A 15,689-nucleotide genomic window follows, 5' to 3' on the forward strand; every position below is an offset into this window, starting at 1 on the left:
CCGTTAGTCCAGACCAATTAGCCCAGAGCTAACCCCTGACGCCCCCTCCCCCCACACCCAGGTTGATGTGCAGACCCTGAACACATTTGGCACATTTTGGTGTGTGTGTTTTCTGACCCAGCCCTCTGGTCTGTCTGGCCAGACCCCCTCTCATTTACCAGGAGAGAGCTGCAGGAAGACAGAGGGGAAAGTGGAGGACAGTCTGAGATTCCAGGCATACCTGCAACCCCCTGACCCGCCCCCACCGCCTTCCTGAGCCCCCGTGGCGCCCACACAGAGCTCATCAGGGGAAACGTAGGAATTGCCAAAAACCACCGAACGCTACGCTGATCTGCGTTCAACTAAATTAAATATGTCTCTATGAAATATGAAATAATCAACACCTGTGTGGAAGCCAGACATTATAGAAAAGGACTCAAGGAGTCCAGATATTATAGCAACTGCTCATACAAAGTTTCTTCTAAAAGAGTCTTTAAACAGTACACAGGAAGTGTTACTTAATATCCTCAATTAAAAAAAAGGAAAAAATGACACAACTGCTTACATTACAAAAAAGACATCCGGCTTGAAATCAGAGTTTTAGCAGCCACTTCAAACCAAATTTCAACTTCTTCTAGCACCCAATCCAATTTTCTGTAAGTGGCCACAGGCAAACTGTTGCTTCGAATGTAGCTGCTGAGATGCTACCAGGGAATAACTGTTTACAATCTTTGTTTGTACTGGGGGCCAGTTGCTTTTCGGTGTTTGCGTATCTGCGGCTGTGTGATGCAGATACCCAAGGTTAGCGGCTGCAGAGCATCTGTCTGCTGGTTAATGTGTTTTGGTAAGTGGGAGGAAACAGGAACCCACATGAACGCAGACACACTTACAATAAAGATGCTTGTCTTTCTGTTTCTGGAGGATTTGAAGGAAGACTTTTTTCTTTTTACCAGGAAATGTCTTAAACCTCTCTCTCCCACTGAGCCTTCCCCCCAACCCCCGTACTGAAAGGGACAGATGGGTCACTATACGGCATAAAGCTGCAGAAGCTCTGCAAAGTTCCAGACTCATAAGGCACCTTCACTTTTTGGCAACCCACACACAACCCTGGGCAAACCCATTAGCGGACTACTGGGCGAGCCAGAAGGAAAACGGTCCAAAACTCGCAGTCTGGAGCCAGAACCACAACTGATGAGACCAGCATCTCTAAACTTAGGCGACGCGCGTCTGCATCTGCATAAGTCAACACACACAGAAGTACACACGCGCAAAGATGGAGCTACGCTTTACAGAATCACACGCAAACACAAGCACAGACGTACACTCTCAAACAGACCCCCCCCTCGCACAGACACTGGAATGTGGAGCATTGCTTGGGACCATTCACAGAGATGTTTTATGTCTAATGGTGTTCTGCCACTGTGTGCAGCCAGCGTTTCAGGGTTTGATGAATGGATAAACAAGTGGCTGTTTCAATATTGGCTTAACGTTTACATCAAATCGGTCAGTAATGGTTAGAGTTATTTATCATCTGCTGACCATTCACAAGTGGTTAGCAGCAGTTCATCCCTAAAGGATGCTGTTGATAACGTCATATGAGGATGTGAGTCACCGCTGCAATACTCCCACACAAACACACAGTTAAGTTATTTTCTCACTCACATGACTGGAAGAGGCATTGCATCAGTGGTAAATGCCATTAGTTAGATGTTTGGGCTTTGTGCTGATTCCAAGGAAATAAAATATTTCTTCTACTGAAGATCATTGACCTCAATCGGGGAATTCTTTTCTGGCCTCAATCGGGGAATGTCCAAGGTCAAAGTAAATAAGTGCATTTACCTAAGTACTGTATACTGTATACTGTATACTGTATACTTCAATGTTTCCAATTTATGCTTGTATTTGACAACATTTCTGGGGAAAATATTGCACTTTTTATTTCAATAGTTATTTTTGGATGGACCGCAGAGGGCCAGCCCTACAATAGTCTGTCACTGAGTGACTGACATAGTGATGAAGTTACACAATTGGTCGGCCAAGTGTTTGAGTTTCCGCATTAGCCGTTGCTCTTTCAAAATGAAAAGGCATGGAACCGTCCTTTATGCAAATGAGCCAGTCCAGCGCGGCGCGTCCGGCTCACGAAACTTGGACCAAGCTGTCAAACTAGGCGATCTAGTTCTAAAATGAAACTGGATTCAGCAGTGGCATAGCCTATTTCTTAAAATATTTTCAGAAGTAGATTTTGGTGGATTCTTTAGACGGATTAACAGAAAGTTTCCTCGAGGGTACGTCACTGCTTGAACGGCCAGTTGAGTGGAGCAGCGCGTCCCCTAATGTCCTCGCCGGACCTGCTGGACATGTACTGCTGGATTTAACATTATAGACATCACCACTGACTATTTGTATAAGAATTTAGCCACACATTCACAGCCAATTAAGACACACACACGGTCCAGCCATATACTCGGTTTTGACCGAGTCTTGTAATCTCACTAACAATATATTACGTTGTAAATTCCTCTTTCCTCAGTAATAATAATCCAATAACATAGAGTTTAGAGTTCTGAAGGTATTTGCACAGGTAATAAAACACAAAAACACAAAACACTAATAGAAAAATAGGATTGTGCTGGGGAGATTATCAAACCATACACACATATTTTAGCCTAAAAGGGGCCATTGTTCCTTTTGAGTACTTTTAATTTGTGTACATTTTGCGGATAGTACCTCTGTACTTCTACCTAGAGTATGTCAAGTGTAGAGGAGTATTTTTACACTGTGGTAGCTGTACTTTTATTGAAGGTCTGAATATTTCTTCCACCACTGGGTTATTGCTCAATTAAGTTGTTGCTCTCACAGGAGCCTGAACTTAAATCATGTGGTCAAGGCCAGGTCTCTGTGAGCTATCCTGCCAAAAGCGGGGCTTGTTTTGGAGCTACAGTTTGGAGTCATGTTCACATCCAAACACACAGTGCCCAGTAAATCAGATCCTAACGTAGTTGGAAAATCTTTTATTTACATTACTTATTTGTTTATTTTATTTTTAAAACAGGGGTTCGTGGAAAAAGCCATAAGAGAAAGATTACGTGTGTTCATCACAAACAAAATCAGTGCCATTTAGATATGCTTTATGCACATTAGCATTTGCGTTGGCATTCCCACTGGCACAGGCCAGCACTTGTTAGTGCTTCAAAAGGCTGTGGTTTTTTAAACGAAAGCAGTTTTTCCTCTGTAAAGCCAACGCTCATGTCCTCGAGATATTTCAGGAAGTAATAAAAAGAGATCCCTTATTCTTCAGCCTTGTTCTCACAATGAATGAAAGACAAACACTGACTGAGCTCCTGCTGCTGTTATGTGTTCGCTGTGACCACAAAGTTCAGTGCAAAATACAATTACGTTTTTTTTTCCAAATACTGTAAGTATTACCTTATATATACTGGGGGTTAGTTTTTTTAAGGATTTGACAACAGCAACTGCTTTGAATCTGGTAGTTTAAATTAAAGTTACGTGATTCGAGCCTGGCTGAATATTTATATAGAGATGATGAATGCAAAAAGTAGGGGCTTCAGAAGTGGGATCTGAAAGCCACAGAGTCCCACAGGTTAATCTAATTTAATTTATTTCCTAGATGTTATCTGCATAATAAAAATGACTGAGCATATGACAATGTAAAAAGATAAAAATGGAAATCTGAACATCAATATTTCCATGATTTGGGCAAACTCCATTATCTGATGAAGATAATGTGATGTGATCAAGAGCTCAAGCAATTAAGGCACTTAATGCTAATAAATCCCCTATCCAACTCCAATCTTCTTGGGTATTTAATTAACTGGAGGTGTAACAATTACTTGTGTCAACCACACAATGGAGAAATGACAAACTATTATAAAACCTCTGACCCTTAAATCCATCCCCTACTGCACCGTCATCTCCTTCCTCTTACCTGTTCATGTTTCGTGAGGCGTGTTTTATTGTGGATGTCAGAGGAGACCAGGTTGAACTGGTGTTTCTCAGCCAGTAATCTCAGCAAAATGACCACCGTCCGGCTGCCGCACTTCCCCACACGGTTATAAACCACCTGGCTGGGGAACGGGAGTACCTGCGAACACACGCAGAAATACATAAGGAGAAAGAAAGAAAAAACACAGTGATCTATAGATTAAACTGTTTCTTATTGTATGTTACTCTCACTGGTGTTAAGTATGTTAAGATGTCACTATATGAATTGTACTGATGTGTGTTCAATTTAGGGCCGCCCCCTCTTAGTCGATTAGTCGACTAATCGTCGTGTTGGTCTTAGTCGACTAAGATTTCTATACTCAATAAGTAATTTTTTAAACTTTTTTTCATGCTGAATGAGAACTTATGAAATTTATGAGCACATCTCTGGTAAACAAAAGATTCAAAGTGGTGCTTTTGTGTGATTCTTTGTGGAGAAACTCACTTTTACAGATCTGTTAATTAAATCAACAAATGTATGAGCTTAATTCAACTAAGAATTTCTTCAGTCGAGGACAGCCCTAGTTCTATTTATAGCACGTTTCAGGGCACCAGTGTGTTGAACACAACTGGCCATAACAGACAGTAAAGGAAAAGACACAAAGTGTGAAAAGTGATACAAAGAGGAGGGAAAAAAGGACAAACACAAAGGAAATTCATCAAGTTCTGGCTGGATTCTCTTGCCTCTTTTCCTGCAACCTTTGACCTTCTGTTGCTCACATCTACTCTCCCTGGGGCTGGACTAAATTGACCCTGCAATGTATTCCCTTTCAGTTACGAAACACACACACAAAGATTGAGTGTAGGCATGCGTGGATTCATCTTCTCTCCTCATATGCTCATATGAACTGAACTCAATGAGTCAGAGATTCTGCTGACTTCTCTGCAAAGCGATACTGACGCAACTCTTTTAGTGTTTTATCACACACACACACAAGCATGTACGCCCGTCGTGACTCACCAATTAAACAAGTAGCTCAGCCGTGATTCAGAGAGTCAAATAAAGTGGAAGTGTGTGTGTGAAAAACGTTGTTTACCTCTAAAAAAACAGGCTTGTGACAGCAAATCTTTGCTTCCAAGAAAGAGGAAGTTGAGGCTGACATGTGTATTGAACATGAGACTCATTTTAGCACAAGGGCAGCAAGAATGCACTAATTTGGCAATTATCCCGGAGGGCCGACAAGGTTTACACAAGCGGCCCCTTAAGAATGAAGGCTATCCGAGCGAATGTACCAGCGAGAACGAGAGTGACAGAAAATTGGGGCCAGTTAAAGGAATTAAGTGAAGAATGAGAGAGAGAGGGAGGGAGACACAGGTCATTTAAAAGACATCTGGAAGATTTCTTTTTTACTGTAAAAGTGATAGAGATCTACACCAAAAACAGCAAAGGCAGGTCAGTGCTGTGTTTCCTTGAAAAACCCTTCTTCCTCTTCACTTCAAATAACGCTTTCCTGTAAATCAGATGGGGGAAAAAATGCGGCAGTGATAAATTCTTGTCGGCATTCCCAGTCTGGAATGGTGATTGTGCTTTTCCCAGGGGGAGTTTCTGGATATCTGACAGACGATATTGGAGGCAAGTCTGACTGACTGAATTAACTAGCTCACTGGCTCATGGGGTGGCTAGTTTACGAACAAATTGGCTAGTTTTATAGTCCACTGGTGATAGGAAATTAGTATGAATCTTTAGTTAATCTCAGTGCTCTTTAGCGTCGCTGCTGCAGACAGTAGTTTCCACACCACAGAGCTTCTGCAGCCACACACACACTCGCTGATTTTGTTTTGTCTCCTCCAAAAGCAGCAGTCCCACCCAGGCTCTGCAAAAACAGCGAGAGCCTCTTTGAGTGTTTGCCAAGTAGAAAGAAAGAGAAAGTATAACAACAGGATGGAGAGCGAAGGAGTCAAGTAGGGAGAAAGAAAGAGATGGAGAGGGGGGAGTTAGTTGGAAGAGAAAATTACAGCATCGGTCTGATGACTGGCCGTCACCGCATCGATCCCGTTTGTTTTTCCCAGAATCAGAGCATTTTACCGTACGTCATAAGAGACTGAACCGGTTTGACATCATGTCAAAATAAGATGTGTGCGTACATTTGCCCCAGGATGAGGTAGGGAGTGCTGGAAAAACAATTCACAGGTGAAATCTGTGCTATTTATACAAGCTTATACAAGTTTTGTTGACAGGCGTGCTTCAGCTTGCGTCACATGCTGGAATACAGTCATCATTTACTGTAAAGCAATCTTATATATCAGATACTGTTAAGAAACAATCAATAGTTGCGATTTCACTCAGTTTTGGGAAAATATTTTGCGCAGACAGGAGATGGTTTTCTTGGACAGCAGTCCTCCACATTCCTCAGTGTTTGCCAAGTAACCACAGACTTCTCAGTTTATCACAATAATGAGCCGGAATGAAATATATGCAGTGTTTTGCAGGACACCAGTCCCCGCTGATATGATGACAAATGACTGTATCAGACCTCTGACAGCCTGCTGTTGTGTAACACAAGAATAACATAACAGAGATGCCATCAAAAGTCCAGATCTCCCGTCGGCATTGACAGCAGTGAAAGGGCGACCCTTCCGTTAGTGCTATTGTTGTTCCCACTCTGTGGAGCTATAAAGTTTCTGATGCACGCTGTGAGATATGTTCGCAGCGACTGCCAGTAAAGGATTCTGTCAATAGTGTAAAAAAGCATTATGTAACAGGGCCGTGTCTGCACTGGACGTTCCTATTCCAGAGAGTCAGACTGATTGTTGTGGTATTTACAGCTCTGATGCTGGCGAGTCGATATCAAGCAGACATTGAGGAGATGAGTAGTCCTGCACCTCTCACGCTTTCTCTTCCACTCTCGCTCCTCTTACTTTCTCAGTGTCCTTTCTTTTCTAACACCCTGCCCACACACTTGCACCAAAGCCTGCAAACGCTTCATGCTGTTTTGAGACATTTTCAGAAGTGACATTGCTGGTTCAACAAACATAAACTATCGTCTCTGCATCATGGCCTTGACCACCCATTTCTGCAGCGGAAGAACAGAATTCTGGCACCTCCAATCACATAACGGACAACATGTCCTGGTTTGCCACATGTCATACATCTTCCTGCTGCAGATCCTGGAAACCCACGCAGGTATACGTCACCACTAACCTGCACTCTGCTGCTTTTAGTTTGCCCTGCTCCGGGTTCATTGCTCTCTACTGTCAACTGCTCATCCCACACTGAGTGGAGATCCGCATGTTAAGGTTTCAGTCAAGGGCACAGTAGAGATTCTCAGCACTTCCTGTTATTAATGATATATCCATTCATCTCCACTCCCACCCGGAGAAGGAGCGGCGGAGCCTCACAGCTCTAAGGAGCTGTGACAGCGCAGTTTCCATCCAAGTATGTGTTTATGTGAATTAAGATGAATTGACTTTCAATGACGGAGAGGAAATGGGAAACTTTGACTACATTTCCGCACGCTCCTTTACACTTGTTGGATACAGAAACTTAATGTGCGTGACAAATGGAGATTGAATTGCTTTTGTTGGATAACAAATAATCTGCCAAGCTTGCAAGAACATTAGTTTGTGCATTAGGATATTTCTGAGAGTAAATGTCTATTTTGTCTTCTGGTTTCATTAAATATGGAAATATCAGCTCACAACATCATCAAAACTTATGTTTTTTTTTCAGCCTCACTGTTTTCCTTTAGAAAAAACTCATCCGATTGGTCTTTTTTTAACATTTCAAAGTGCATTTCAAACGCTATGGTGGCTAAAAACTGTTCTCTTTAAGATCTAGTGCAATTAAGGAATTAATAAAAAACAAATGTTCTCCATGAAGTGATATTTAGAAACACATTTTACACACGTGTACGTAGAGAGGACATTCTTGCCATGCTTCCATACACATAAAGACTCCTAACGCTATTCTGAGAGCTGCGTGGTTTTTCCATACGCTCTCATTTACGTTGAGCTTTCAACTCGATTTCTAATGTCTCCCTACATTTACCATGGACCTCAGCCTTCTGCATGCACACACATGCTGCAATGCGACCAACCTCTGCTGAAATAGGAGATCAATCTCAGCTGCAGCAGGACGTCAACGAAAATATAATGAGAGACGTGGCTGATGTAGCGATCTCGCCACTGACATGGCATTAGCATCATCTGTCTGGGAGATGAGATGATGACAGATGTGGAATCAATCAAAGTTAGCAGCTAATGTGTAATCACAGCAAGCCTTGACTGTGTCTATGGAGGCTGGGTGTAGTTTGTTAAGCTACTTAAAAACCAGAGTGAAAAGAGGGAGAGAAAGTTTATCGATTTCAAACTTCAGGAACTTGGCGGGGCTTCCACAATAACAGTACCCCATTACATTTTTTATAATGTATGTAGATTACATCTTTATTCGCGATCCCAACTTCAAATCACATTTAGTTTCACTGGTTGATAATGTTGTATCTTTACTAAACCTCCTTTACTGCCTTATCTATGATTGATGGCCAATTCTAGGCTCCTTTAGGTGAATATTCACTGTAATTAAAATTAAAGATTAAATTATACAGCAGATGGCAAGAGTTTTTTCAGCCCTGATTAGTGTCTGCAGCTCTTCAGGCCATGCAGAGCAACGACAAGTTCCACCCGGGTGCATCCCAAGTCTCTTAAATTGCATCCGCGTTTCCACCCTCTCGGGATAGGGCAGGCAGTAGTGTATGTAGCCTGACAGGCAAAACCTGGGGCAAAAAAAGTCCATAAAAGTTGCTGCTCTTAGAGCTTATTGTTGTGAGCCGACAGTAATGGAGGTGATCCAGATGGGTGTATCAACAGCTTTATCAACTCAGTGATATTGAGTACAAATCTTTTGATTTTGATGAATGCCTGCTTTAATTATTAAACAACGTTTAGAAAGGAACATGTTTTATTCAAAAGCTACAGAAATAAATCATAAAGTAAATTAATCTTTATCAGTCCCCGCTGCTTCCCTGAGACTTTCCCCCCTCCATTAAAATCACACTTTTCGGTGTCAGAATGAATTCCAGAGCTTCTGTGTTTGTGTTATAATGTAAATATTCAGAATCGTTCAGAATCGCCTCAGGACACATTCAAGCTGTTCCACTCTCAGGACTACCTTCGATGGGAAATGGTGGAAACTATTTGTGATTTATTAGACTTCATTTCCATTAAATTTCTACAAGCCCGTATAATATTGAGAGCTTGGCATCGACAGTATGTATAAAAGTAAATTGGCACTGTGTGTGCCCGTTGTTATTGAAATATAAAGGTTTGTTTCAGATAATAAATTTCCCTGGAAAATAAAACTGGTATGAAAAAAATCCCAGCAACTTCTCCACAGCGTTCCAGTCAGCCACAGTTTGTTGCACATAAATGACACAATATCACTGTTATCTGCATGAAAAAACACTGTGGCTGCCTGGTTTGGCTTAGTGTGAGCATCACCTGCCACTCAGCAGGCTGGTTGGGTTAATTACCCCTTAGGAGAGGCAGCTGTGGAGCCTAATGGTCCCTGATGAGGATCAGGTGTGTGAAGCCTATAACTACCTCTGGCTTCCAGTGCTCAGATGCTCATTGTCTCATTGAGAGGTAATGAGAGCTTCATTCTGGTGCTGGCTGTGTAGAGGTGTGTGTATCGGCAGAAGTTACCACGTGAACCTATCTGCCTGATTTGCTCACCATTCTGTCTGCTCTTCGAGCTTAGTCTGTTAGAGTGGGGTATAGCCTTGCTTCTCAGTTTTGACCTGGCATTAATGTCAGTGTCTTTTTCTTTTAGTTGACTTCACTCTGTTTCCCAGAGAGTTTATCCTCTAGTCAGCTGCTCGGCAGTGGTGTTTTAGTTTACTATCTGAGCGCACTAATCTAAATATCCTAATGAGGGTAGGGAGCCTTTTTTCTTTACGGTCATTTTTTTTATTCAATCGCTTGTGGTTTTTTTTTTTATGGTTACCCTTCTGGGACTAACTTTAAGATTACCCTGGTCCACAATTGCATCCCACTCCCCGTTACCCTGACATAATGAGGCAGCCACTGTCAAACACAGCGAACCCTCCCATCAACAACCCACGAGCTTCCGAGCTTAACACACAACTAGCTGTGCATGGGCAGGCTATCACTGCATAGGGAGACCCAATAGGCTCCCATGAGCAAATGCTCCGTACCATCACTGAACAACCCATTTACAGTAACCAGGACTGACTCCACCCGAAGTCTAAGCACCAAACCTTGTAGTCCACCAAGCATTTTTTAGGCCCTTCAATCACTTGCAATTTTTGTGGTTACCCTCCTGGGGCTAACTTTAAGATTCCTCTGGTCCACAATTGCGTCCAACTCCGTTACCCTGACACTTATTGGCCACTGGCCAGAATAGACTTTTAACACATAACTCAAAAACAAAGCCCAGATGTGACCAAAGTAAACAGCTGCTCACATCAGCCACAAGCTAACCTGTAACCAAACCAGACGACCTGTCGGGTTAGTTATGTATTAAATTCTGTGCCCAAACCAGGAAAAACACCAGACTCTTCGATCAGAACGGGGGGTGGGGGGGAGAGTAATGACGAAGATGGGCATCAGATAGGTGACGAATGAGGTGAAAATGAGGTGGTGATTGACTCAAGGAGATAATGAACAAGGGGCAGACAGAGGGAGAAAGAAGTTGGCAGGGAGAGAAAGAGGGAGCATAGAAGAGAGATGGTCATGCAGACGTGCAGCTGGATGAATACAAGGCCTCTGTGTCAGCGCTGTGTGTATGTGTGTGTGTAAGAGAGAGTGTGTTCAGAGCATTACTGTAGCACTGAAGCCAGGTCTAGTTGGTATTTAGAGAGAGTTTGCACGCAGATCTTTCACACAGACCTAACCCTTATCCTGACTGGACTGAACTGGCTTGGAAACGCAGGGCAGCACATCAGAGAGGAAGAGAGTTAGGGGAAAAACTTAAAGGTCAAAGAGGGGAAAAAGGGATAAAAGAGGGAGAAGGAGTGAAAGGGGAAATGACAGAGAGATAGAGGAAGACTTACTCTTGGAGCAGGGGGTCCGTGGTCATCCAGATATGTGGATTCACCTGCAAAGACAAGAAAGTATACGTGTTAGGATTCAGTCCATTGACAGAGACCGGAAGACTCAAGCATCATAAATAAAAATAATCAATGGGCATCAAAAACAGCTACTTTACATCAGCATGATAGCTGCAAGAAGGAGGTGATTGAACTGTGTTGCCAGTTTGAGAACTCCAAAGAGGATGGTGTAAAGAGGATTACATGCTTCAAAAAGCACCCAAGCAAGACCGTAATGGAATGGCAATTCCCCGAAGTGCATGTTTGAAACAAAGTCATCTATTTGCTATTCTCAATCAAACAATTTACTCACTTCAATAAGGCGTGGCTGTCCAAATAAAATCAATTTGGACATTTGGAGTTTTTCAAATAAACCGAAGGGTGTCTATTTGTAGGTTGAGAAGAATATCTTACTTCTTAAAATACATAATCCATTAGATAAACAGTGGATTAGCGGACACATGCACTGTCACAAAGCTGAAACCAGGCTGTTGTTCTTGCTCATGAGAAGCAGATTTTTTTTGTTTGAGATACTGGTGGCTCTTAAACTCTCCCATGTCCCCCTTTGGAAACAAGACAAGAGTTCATGTCCCCAACCGCTTGCAATGAATTTAGTTTTTCATCATTTTTTGGAAATTAGTAACAAAACATCCATCCATCCATTATCTGTAACCGCTTATTCTATTCAGGGTTGCGGAGGGCTTGGAGCCGATCCCAGCTGACATTGGGCGAAGGCGGGGTACATGCAAACTCAACACAGAAGGGCCCTGCAACCTTCCTGCTGTGAGGTGACAGTGCTAACCACTGCACCACCGTGCAGCCAACAATCTAACGTGAATGCCATTGTATTGAAATATCATTATCAAGATCATGAACAGCCAGTTTCTTTTTTGCAAATGAATAATACAAGTTTTAGGTAAAAAAAGACAAGATTCTCCCATTGACAGTGAACCTGTGAGCAAGATGCTGTGTCATATTTTGGTTTGACTGATGTGTCTTCTTAATGAGCGTCACTTGTTTTTCTTCTCTTGTATCTTATATGTTTCGGTCTATGTAAATATTGCTTTTTTTTATTGTGCCCACATTAATCAGATCCAACTTTAGTTCAGCTCCACATGTTCCCCTTGCCACGCCCTACAGTTTTAGAAGCTGTATACTAAACAACAGGTGGCACTTCACTTCAAAAAACCCAATGCCCCAACACAACAAAAACTCTGTCATCTCTGCCAGAGTTACCCACAGAAAACAGCATAGCTCTTCTGCATTAAGTCTGAGGATGTCACGAAGAGTCACAACCTCTTTATACAGTATATCGAACACTGTGGAGCTGTTTTATGAGGGAACAATGGAGCTCATTCAAGGCTGCCCCCACACTTAGGATCTGTGCCTGCTTTTCTACCCACTCTCCAAATCCATACCCTGGCTTCAGACAGCGGCCTTTTCTTTGGCCCGTGCGCGCACACACACACACACACACACAGACGAATCGCTTCCCATCGCATTTACAACATTCAGGTGGCTCGCCCAGGAGAGAGGGAGACAGACAAATTGGAGAGCGTGGGGGGAAGTAAAGTTATAAAGAGAAGAAATATTACATAAGAGAACAATCTCTCCTTGTGTCTGTGAAATGCGATCCAACACACGGATGAAAATAGCAAGAAATGACGCATGAACACACACATTCATAACCCGCCAAAGTTTCCCACTTGGCACACACTTAGAGATATTATTGTATGCTTGTGCTGGAAGTGTATTGTATGACTTTGTAAGTACTGTTTATACTTAAGATAGTAAGGCTTTGAGTAATTAGTCTTACACTGAGATCCAATCTGCCTCTGTTTGGCTCTGTGACAAAATCACACACACACACACACACACACGCACACACACACACACACACACACACACACACACACACACACACACACACACACACTGCAGCTACTGTAGAACCTGCTTGACTTTCTATGTGTGTTGTGGCTCATTAATTTATCGGGAGCTGGATGTATAAATACTGACACAGCTGCACTTTGCTCACCCTCAGGTGTTTTTTAGACTCTATCTTTGCATATGGATTTGTCTCTCTCATGACTTTCCTGAGGAATGCAGAGGGAGGTTTTCGCAGCTCTTCTCTGAAGCATTGGAGGTCATAGCAGGGCGAGGATGCAGAGAGGCAGACGTCTCTGCTCTGTCCTCTGGCATCCATCACGGACAACCACCCCCCACGACCTCCAACCCTTCCCCACCTCCAGTGTGTGCTTCTCATTAGCGTTTTTGGATAAGGGATTGGAACTAATTTTTTCCAGGGCACGAGGCTCCTAAAAGCTGACAGCTGCCCTCCGCCCCCACCACCCACAGAGAGAGGGAAATGAACTTGAAGAGCCAATGTACAAGTGTACCGTACTCAACGACCCCATTGTCCTCTGATCCGCTGATGAGAGGATGACACTTTCATGGGTCTCTTTGGCTTGATTACGAAATGTTTCAATTCCAAAGCTGAACAAAACCGGCCGCAACCCACAAAAATTCATACCGTAGGGCTACTTTGTGGCAGCTGCATTTTTTATTGTTCTCAGTGTTTACATGATTTATTACCAATCTATGGTTTGATAACTATGACTTCACTCTGCCCCCCACACAGCTCTCCATCTGTTCGCACAAACCACACAGGAATAACCTTCAAAACCAGCACTTGCATTTCACCATTTCCTTAACATGAAACGGATGCAGATGCTCACAGGAAACGGGTTCACCGAATGGATGGAGGAATATGAAAATGATGTGAATCTTAAGCTACAGCCCCTCACAGACACCTAGATATCAACCTAGTTGAACACCTATATGCATGAATGGATTACGGAAGTGGTCCAGACAAGAAATAGCCTGGCACATAACTGTTGGAGACATGTGCCATTGTGGATCTGGAAACAAAAGGATTAAGCCTCTATTCAACCAAAGCATTAACAAAATAGTTTTAACCAACAACACAACTTCAGGGTTAAGATTCCTGCAAAACAACTAAACGATGTAGGCGGGGGCTTTTACATGTCTGTGTCCAGGGGGGTCCATTCTCTCATAATCCGCCCATGCACCTGGGAGATTTGGGATCAACATGACAGATAGGACAGTGCTCTCCACCTTCATCAAAACACCAAAGGAGGGAATATCATTTGGAGGACGGGTGTTCAATAAAAGACCAGTAATATCTATCTTAAATGTTGTTTTCTTGGTCACCTATCTGTAAGCAGGTAGAAGGAATACACGGGTCATGAATGGTCAAGTGGAGAAATGGTTAAGTAGGAGAGGGCAAAGGGCTCACTTAAGAAGTGAAGGAAGAATTCCCAAATTAAACAACAAAGGTCAGTGTCACCTTTGAACATCCTCATGTTTATCATAATGTGTGTGTGTGATTGAAGGAGAAACTAACCGGAGTGTGGGTATGCATGGGCCTGTAGCTAAATGGTTAATTGGATTACTGTGTCACAAGATCCATGGACTCGCCTCTGGCTAAGAGCAGCTGCATAACCATTCCATAAGTCCAATTATCTAATCAATACTGCCAGATGAACAACATAAATCAGTGGGTGCTTTTTACGTTTTAATCAGTGAATTCTACAATGGTCTACTGTATATGTTACCCAGAAAAGGATAATAAAACAAAAACAAATTAAACAAAAAAAACCTGTTAAAAAGCATAATATGAAGCAGACTGTGTTACATACAATCTGTGCCATTTAGGCATGAGAACATTTTGTCAGTGGGTGTTACTTCCTGTCTGACAAAATTGTCACTAAATTAAGAAAAACTGCATGTGTAGCAAATAAAAGCCTGTGATTTGCACAGCAAGACATCTCCACAAATACTGAACAACACGTGCAAGTAATACAAGTTAAAAGCTAAAAACAATATTAGTGATTTATATAGCAGAACAAAATGTGAAACTCTGCTGATTATTGCCATACATGCTATTTTCTGCATGAATCAGGATCTAATTATTGTCAGTCTGGTGAGGGAAGCCATTGCTCACTATTTTTCCCACATGTTTTAGGACAACAAACTCTAAAACTCTACTCACACCACACAAAGCCACTATCAAACATCTATATCCTTAATACCGTATGTACGCACTAACTATGAACCCTGCATTTACATAAGTGGAAGCATCCAATTAAACTTTAGCACCCAACACAAAAAAAAAGAAAAAGAAAAACAAGGCCAGCCGCTGTCCAGGAACTTGTTAAAACGAATTACCACCTACATCAATTAGTCACCTCATTAGCTGAGTGGATTTTTTTTTCTCCAGTGAAAAAATGAGTCATGTGTTTGTTGTTAATTCAGAGGGTCAAGTTGTACAGCTGTGTCTCATCCGCGCTTGTGGCTATTTTTGTAGCAATTTTTTTGGCGCTGTATTTCAGGCTCTGGCCCAGGAAGGTGATTGTCAATCCCGCCTACAATGCTCTGATTAGCTGGGTTGTTTATCCAGATTTGAATTACTGAAAAAGACAAATGCAGAAATAAATGTGATGTGTTTTTGAGCAGAATACTGCCTCAGGATTCTTATTCTTTAGCATTGAGAAAACATAACTTTGGTCGAAGATATGTATTTTATCAATATTGAAAAAAAGGTTGGTATTATTTCCTGACATTTCAAATCAAAGAAAA

The 15,689-nt window shown here is 42.3% G+C and overlaps 1 protein-coding gene across 2 annotated transcripts in view; it reads right to left on the reverse strand.

Moving 5' to 3' along the window:
- The window catches only part of usta (uronyl 2-sulfotransferase a), a 60,619-nt gene that overhangs the window by 15,005 nt on the left and 29,925 nt on the right, over positions 1-15,689 (reverse strand). For both annotated transcript variants that reach the window (XM_074616178.1, XM_074616179.1), the window contains 2 exons: positions 10,992-11,035; positions 3,926-4,081 (listed from right to left, as the gene is read on the reverse strand). In XM_074616178.1, the coding sequence (XP_074472279.1) occupies positions 3,926-4,081; positions 10,992-11,035 (200 nt within the window). The remainder of the gene's footprint in view (positions 1-3,925; positions 4,082-10,991; positions 11,036-15,689) is intronic.

The sequence above is a fragment of the Sebastes fasciatus genome, chromosome 18 (genome assembly GCF_043250625.1).
Source record: "Sebastes fasciatus isolate fSebFas1 chromosome 18, fSebFas1.pri, whole genome shotgun sequence".
NCBI lineage: Eukaryota > Metazoa > Chordata > Actinopteri > Perciformes > Sebastidae > Sebastes > Sebastes fasciatus.